The sequence below is a fragment of the Macrotis lagotis genome, chromosome 2 (assembly GCF_037893015.1).
Source record: "Macrotis lagotis isolate mMagLag1 chromosome 2, bilby.v1.9.chrom.fasta, whole genome shotgun sequence".
Lineage (NCBI taxonomy): Eukaryota > Metazoa > Chordata > Mammalia > Peramelemorphia > Peramelidae > Macrotis > Macrotis lagotis.
In genome coordinates this window covers 274,707,164-274,715,354 of record NC_133659.1, presented here as the reverse complement: position 1 = coordinate 274,715,354, position 8,191 = coordinate 274,707,164, and the positions used below count along the sequence as shown (strand labels likewise).

Genomic DNA, 8,191 nt, shown 5'->3' with positions numbered 1-8,191 from the left:
ACCAAATGTTTATAGAGGTCATTTTTTTACAAATAAATAAATTATATTTTTTGTATAAAAACACTTTGTCAGGCTAACATTTCAACTATAAAGCCCTAGCAAGGTTTCAGAAACTTACTTCTGAGGCTTAGAAAGAGACTACATTTATTAATAACATACTTGAGTTTTCTCTTTCCAAGTCAATCAATTGGGTCACATTTACACTAGAGTTTTGACTTCCAAATTGTCTTTAGGAAGGAGGAATATAAAAAAAATTTTAGCTTCCCATTTGATCTGCTGAAGCCTTGGATTTCCTTTTTTTATTCCTCCCGTTTTGTGGAAAAGTTTAAGAACAGGATTTTCGTAGGTAGTACAGTAGTAGATCCAGCTCACTAATTACCTTTACCTCTCCATCCTTTCCCATCTGGAAAAATAAGAGACAAAGAGTATTTTAGAACTCAAACCAGTAAGATCAAAATTAGATTATTAGGAATAATTAGACCATTGAAAAGAAATAGCTCTTTCATCACAAATTAATTCAATAACAAACTTCTTTTTAAAGTGCTTACAGTTTTCAGTCCTTTTAAAATAGGTCCAAAGTAATATTCTTTGAATAAGGGGGGAAACTGCAACCGGGCAATATGACCAAAAGTCATGGACTGCAGCTTTAGAATTGTAGATACACTGCAGAACAACTTAGCTACTCAGTTCTTGCCACTATTCTAATCGACTTGGACTGAGTCTCAAATCCCTCAGTGGAAGCAGTAATACTTGCTCTTTAACCTATAACTGTTCTCTTACAGTCCAGATTCTTTTTTAAAAATCTATCTCAGAGTTGTTCAAAGAATATGAATTGTAAATCTTAAAGTGCTATATAGAAATGTGTTACTATTTCTCTCCTGAGATATACTATAATTCTAAATATTCTTTCTACCATCTAATTGAAAGTTCAAAATCATTTTTGGCCTTAATCTTTACTCATTTTATCATTCTCCCAAAGTGCATTCTCAAAACATCATTAATATCATTGGATTGCTTTAGCTAATGATTTAACAAAATGATTTTAAGTCTCTAGCTATGTTAATGAAGTAAAATTCAATTAATCAATTTTTTCTCTCATATACTTCTGTTAGTGGAAAGCATGTGATGATAAAATAAGCTGATACCAGTAATGTTATCCAAAAGTTTGATTTCTACAGAACAGGCATATGCCCCAAATTCAAATGATCATAATTTATCATGTTATAAAATATCACTAAATCCTTAATCATCAACATAAGAATCAACCGAGTTTACCATTCCATACTTATTATGCTATTCAAGTAGATTAATATGTTTTAGGAAGAGCTTCCATAGCTAGGTTTGGAAGTTAAAAAAATTTTCAGGATATACCTCCATAAACCTGAAATTGTAATTAACCAGGCAATCTTATCCCCAAATTTCCAAATCTGTCTCTTTTCATCCTACTTAATCCCTAATATCGTTTTCTTCACAGCTCATAGCCATTCCCCTTCATTCTGGTTGAGTCCCAGTTCCTATTTGGCAGCCTTCCTCTAATCATGACAATTGAGGCAAGTAAAAATTAAGCCCTCCAGAAACCTGTACACACAGACTGACTCCCAGGTCAGACTCCCTTCTCCCACTAATAAATTGCCCCACACCAAAAAGAAGGTCTGACCTTCTGCTATATTTACAGGCAGCTGCTAAAGATTAGGACACATTGACCATTTGTCTTAAATAAAAAACAAATTTGTTGGATGTTGTGTTAGGGTAAGCTGGACCTGAAAATTCAGGAATGTTTCCTATAACATGGATCTTGCAGTTAGAATCCAGATTTTCCTCCAATTCTTACTTATTTCTCCATGTTTTTAATCTTTTAGGTAAACAGTAGTACCTCATTTCAATAAATGATTTGTTTCCTGTTTTGGGGGGGGGATGACAAAAAAGGCTTATGAGTAAATGAAACTTTAAGATTGGACAAAGTAAAAAAAGAAATTTCTATTCATCTCCATCACTCATTTTTAAGTGAGTTAGTGATGATGGGATTAAAGAATTACCTGGCACAGAAATGTATATATTTAAAATCCTAAAAGTATAAATGGGTTCCAGTTTTTCAGTGGGGTAGCAAAATGGAAAAAGTCAGTGAACATAGTTTCAAATTCTACCTCTGTGAGTTTGGACAAATCACTTTAAAAGTCCTGAGCTTCAGTTTCCTCTTCTACAAAATGTTGGGGTTAGAATTAAAGGCTCTTAGTTGCCTTTCAGCTAAATTGAGGGGGCAAGAGTGTAAGTTTTTTGGAGATGATAAATGCACTTTGGTTTGAGAAACAGATGTGGGATTTAAGTCTTTGCACTGATACCTAAACTTAGCATGTAACCTTAGTCAAGGGAATTAATCAGTGTAGTCCTATTTCCTCATTGGTAAAAAGAAAGGGTAGGACTAGTTCATTTCCAAGTTCTTTCCAGCTCTCACATTCTACAGTTAATAATATTATACACATGTGCGCGCACACACACACACACACACACACACACACACACACACAGAGTGTCCCAAAAGTCTTAGTGTAGTTATAAGCTGTAAGAACTTTTACAACAAAGATTTGATGGATATGGTATCTATGTACAAACAAAAAGATATATAATAGATATGCATACATACATATATACATACAAACCAATATTCATTCAACAAAACTTTATAATGACCTGAATACTCTCAGGTTTCTTTTGATAATACTTTGGTCCCCAGATTTAGAAAAAACAGTTGTTACTAAATGAAGGCAAGGACATTTTTCCCCCATTCCCTATTAAACCCTTTAATATTAATAATATAAATGTAGATAAGTAATACCTCTTTTATTTTGTGCTTCATGCTATCAACTTTTTTCTGGACAACAGTCTCATCACTATTCATTGTCTACAAAAGGAAAATACAGTATTAAAAACAATGTCCATTTCAATATGGCATTTCTTAAATACTCTGAATATAAAGTTGAGGCTTCCTTTGATTAAAGACCTGAAAAAAATACAATCAGTCATGTTTTTAATTGATGACTTGAATTTTCAAAGCGACTTTTGCTCTTGAATCACCCAAATTTGGTCACTTCTCCTATATGAGACTGATTGGCCATGAGGAGAAAGTGAAGTGATTTATTCCACATTCTGAATTTAACCCATGTGATGCCATATTATTGTATGTTGCCCAGCACCTACAGGTATTCAATAGCTAAATGACTTGTGAACAGATGCTCAGAAGATTCATTTAGTTTTATTCCAAGGGAATAAAATTAATATATTTTCAATTTGATCTCTGCCTATAACATCACAAGATACTTATGAATGTCCTTGATCTATACCCATTGTCTTAGCACTCTATTCTTTGACTTGTCTGAGCCTCTGTTTGCTCATCTGTCAAATAAGAGGGGCTTGGACTAGATGTTCTATGAGGTTTTTCCCACTTCAAAATCTATGATTCCCTGAATCTATTATGAAAATTTACCATTTTTTAGCCTTTCTTTCCATTCCTTCCACCCCTCTCCTTGACTTTCTAGTTCTCAGATTTATCAGTTGTTCTCATTATATTTTAAGTTAGGTTAGAGCAATCTCAGAGCTCCATTCCTCAGTGTATCACCCCTAAATTGTACTTTGCCAGGCACAAATGAATTTAAAAAGAGTGATCATTACCCATTTATTTTTAAAGATTAGGGAAGTTAGGGAATATGTATATGTTGTTTTGTTTGCTCAATTTAAACCCTATTTTTAAGGATTAAGATTTAAATAAAGCAAATCAAACAACATATACACATTCTCTAACTTCAAAGAAATAGAAATTTCACAAATCCTCAGAGTTCAGAGACCTCAAGGTCATTGAGTACAACTTATACCCTACAACAGGAATCTGTGCTTTAATATCCCTGTCCAACAACCATCCAGTCTCTCTTTTAAGAAGCTCTCACTCTCAAAGTAGGCTATTCCATTTTTGGACAGTTCCTAATTAGAAACTGATATTAAGCCATCTTCCTCACAACTTCCATTCTCCCCTAAGGAGATTAGCAGGAGAAATCTAACCCTCCTACAGGACAGTCTATAAGTGAGTATGTTGGAAATAATTCTGAATGGGGGAGTGAGGTAGGAGTAATTAAAGGATAGCTGTCCTACAAGTAAGTAGAAGAGAATACTCACACAGTGGTTCAGCCTGGTTTTCAGATCCTTCAAGAAGGACAAGACATCATGCATGTATGGCTGGTATTTGTCACGGGAAGGTATCAACACTTCCTTCAACTGGAGGTTCAGAACCTCTCTCATCACAAAACAGTGATCTGCTTCCTACAAGACAAAATTCAGTTCGAATGAATCATAAACACAGAGAATCCTTTCACCCCAAGTCAAATCAACTGGCAATCGCTGAGAGCTTATTGTAAGACAAACACTGTGCAACTACTAGGAATTCAAATGAAAAAGAAAGACTATGCACACCCTCAAAGGGCTTATATCCTTTTTAAAAAAATGTTTTTTCACATAATAAGCACTGAGCATTTCTCTTCATTCATAAGGATGCAGTCTTGAAAGATAGAGTGTGGCCATTACTCACCTGCACATTGTTGAACAAGGAATGATCTATGAATCGAGTGTTGGTGTCGTTATCTAACAAACTGGCCTGGAAGAGAGAAAAAGAATGTAGAGACTTGTAATTTTGGGAAGAGAATGAAAATAAACTGAACAGAAAATAAATTGTAGATTATATATTGAAAGGAGAGGAGTGGCAAGGGAATATCAAGGAGTTAGGAAGAGAATGAAGAGTTGATGAACCAAATGGTTCCTTTGGAGAGAGCTCTCAAGGAAAGGTCTCAAAGACCAGTATAGCAGGTTTTTGAGCTACCAAAATAGTCTCCTGTATTTCCAGTCTTCTTACATTTGACTCTGTTCCATGCAGTGCTATGACCCAGCTCACTGACCCACTTTAGTTCCTCCAGCACGTAATTCCATTGCCCATCACATAATGCATTTGCACTAGTTGCCCCCATATCTGGAATATTGTGGCCCTTCACTTCCACCTCTTAATTTACCTATATACCATCAAGGCTGAATGCTTACCTTACTGTAAAAGTCATTCCTGGTCCTCTCTCTCTCTCTCCACACCTCCCCTTTCAGATAATTTTCCCATCTACTCTGTAATACCTTGTGAATATCTAGTTAGCAGCAACAAGGCCTGTGGGGCTGTTACTTGCTTTTGTTTAGTTGGCATTTCTTTGTAATCCTTAGCCTTAGGATACAGGAAGTACTTAGTAAGATTTTTTTAGAGATTAAAAAAAATAAATAATTGATTTTAAATTTCCCTAATTTACTCTAATTTTCTATTATGGGGAAGAAATTAAAAAAGACTCTTAAAGATTCCTGAATTCTATAGAATCTAACACTAGGAACCAATTTTATTTCCAACTGTACAGCTTCCTGGAGGAGAGAAAAAAAGAAAGTATTTCATTTAGACAGCAGGAGAAAGGCAGGGGAATTTTCCTTACATTTTTGGCCAACAAGATGATTTGGCGGCTAATTAAGAGTTGCTTAAATATGCCCTTTTCAACTCTGCAGAAAGCTTTTAAAGAAGCCCCTTCTCCCTGAATCAATAGAGTCATGAGAAGCAACAGAGTCAAGGTCTTCCTGGAAAAGTTCTCTAAACCCTGCTCGGTTTCCATTGCAGTCAATTGGTGATGGGCAGTCTCAGGTTGGAGGATCTACTGCTAAAGGAAGAAATACAGAAACATTAATTGCAGGAGATGGACTATAATAAATTTTAAAAGATCAATAAAACATAATAAAAGACTTACCGTCTAGAAGAGTCTTGTTGTATTGTGAGCATTGGAAGTGCTACTTTTATAGATCTCCCAGGCTCAATTTTTTCAAATTATGATTTAAATATGACATCAGCACATTGTCTAATTTCCAGTATCCTCTTCTAAGAACCTCTTAACCACTACCAGAGCCCACAAAGCATCCCCTCCCTGGTTTCCTACCTTAAGATGCAAAGATGTGTCCTTCAGTTGTCCTTAGCATAACACAGAAGGGGTTTTTCACAAGTTAATCCCAGAAATTCTTTTACCCTCAGCAATTTTTTCAGAGAAAATAATTATGCTATCTTGATTAATTCCAGGTTTTAGTAAAAGTGTCCCTTGCTCTCCCACAGGGGCTGAGTTAGCATTTTGCTTGCAAACTCATTTTTCTACCATAGATTGTTATCTCATTAGGGTCTTCTGAAACAAAGGAATCAAAATCTCTATATTCTTTCCTAGTTAGTGAGTTCAGAATCGGAATTCTTAACCTGTTTTGTGTCATAGAATCCTCTGGCAATCCGGTGAAGTCTGTGGACCCCCTTCTCAGATTAATGTTTTTAAGTTCATAAAACAAAATTTAAAAGATAAGATTACAAAGGAAAGTAATTACATTGAAATTCAATTATTAATATTTTTAAACCTAGGTTAAGAAATCCTGATTTAGAGATAATTTCATTGACAAAAAAATTTATATGGAAAGCAGGTCACTGTGCTTATTTTGGCAGTTTTCAAATGTCTACTGAATCCTAAACAACTTCCAAGATAAATTTAGAATTTGATTATCATTTTTTATATTATCAAATGGTTATTGAATAAGAGAATGCAACAAAGTTAATGCATGATGAAGACACCAGCATGTAATGTTGAACTTAGTTTAAATTTTATTATGAAAAATTAAATTTCATGGGTAAGTGCGAGGATGGGCACATCATTCAGAATTTGCCTAAAGCATGAAAGCAATGCAATCTCTCTAGTAAAAAATCTACAAAAAATAACTGGGCCTCTACTTTTAAATGAATCAATATTCTACTCTTCACCTTCTGGTACCAGCAAAAGAAAATCTGTTGCATTTGGGTGAGGGAGTAGGGTTGGGTAGGTGGGAGGAAGAGAGGAGGAAGGGACAATTTTTGAGTTTTTATATATGTAGAATTTTTATATATGTGTGCATACATGCATATATGTGCATAAATATATGTGGAAGGCTTAGAAATGGGGAAAATTAAGGAACTATGACAAGCAAAGATCACTGGGCTCTTTTCCTCCACTCTTCCCCTCCTCTGCCCCAAGAACACTCAGAATATAAATGACTAAGTGCTATGGGAGTCCTCTTCTCCCCCAGACTCTGCCAGTTTCCCTTCCCCTGTCCTGTCTAGCTGGACACTAAATTCCCCATTCCCCACTATCCCCACCTTATTAATCATACCCATCCCTATAGGAAATTCCCATTCCACATTCAAGCCCTCTAACATCTTCTCAATGAAGGAATATGGAGGATAGGCAGGGGGAGAGAAGGAAGGGGGAGGAGGGGGTTGAAGTCCCCTGTATCTTAAAGTGAATTTCACACTATTTGGATGAAAGAAGACTCACCAACAGTGATCTTTCTAATTGAGGTGAAGAACCACCAGTCCTTGCCATCTGCTTTGATTCTGCATCTTAAAATCCTTTGGAACTTATTGTCTACATAAGAGCTTTGATATCTTCAGACCCTGGGCACCACCTTGTGACCTACTGTGACCTAAAGACCCTTGAACCTTTCCATCTATACCATAGCTAAAACCTTAAGATTTCCAGATCTTTCCTATAATTGAATTCTATAATTCAATATATTGTTCTGTAATTGAATTCCGATAAAAAAAAGTTGGTTAGTTCCTTGAGATCAGGGACTATTCTACTTTTTATCTATATATCCAGCACTTAAAACACTTAAAACATCATAAATATGTGAGAATTGCTTTTTACATTCATCCATTTGTACCCTAATTCTTTTGCTTATTCATACATTCTCAAAGCTTACGAGACTGCCAGGCAGAGCTAGTCTCTTCATTCTAAAGTATCTCCTCCCCTGCTTTCATTTGATTTTCTTCACTTTATTAGAGTATCTAAAATTTACACTCCTTAGAGGTTGATTTGGGTTAACAAGCACTCTCTTTTATAATATAAATGCTTGGGAAGAGAATCGACACAATGCTATTCATAAATATGGGACAAATGACTTCCAATGTAGAGTGTAGGTCCAGTTTCATTTGACATTTTCATTAATGATTTAGAACAGGAGACATTTAACAGGGCACATAAAGACATTTCTCAGTAAAGCTAGCTATTCTCTGAAGATTTGATAGTTCAACCTTAAGCAAAAGTAATAACAGTCGACACACTGAGAA

At 35.2% G+C, this 8,191-nt stretch overlaps 1 protein-coding gene across 1 annotated transcript; it reads right to left on the bottom strand.

The window, feature by feature from the left end:
• Positions 1 to 325: 325 nt before the first annotated feature.
• IL22 (interleukin 22) lies at positions 326 to 5,675 on the bottom strand. Its single transcript, XM_074221054.1, has 5 exons — positions 5,502 to 5,675; positions 4,574 to 4,639; positions 4,165 to 4,308; positions 2,834 to 2,899; positions 326 to 403 (listed from the first exon to the last, which is right to left on the bottom strand). Exons 1-5 carry the CDS (start codon positions 5,673 to 5,675, stop codon positions 326 to 328), a joined length of 528 nt encoding a protein of 175 aa, XP_074077155.1.
• Between the last annotated feature and the right edge of the window lie 2,516 nt (positions 5,676 to 8,191).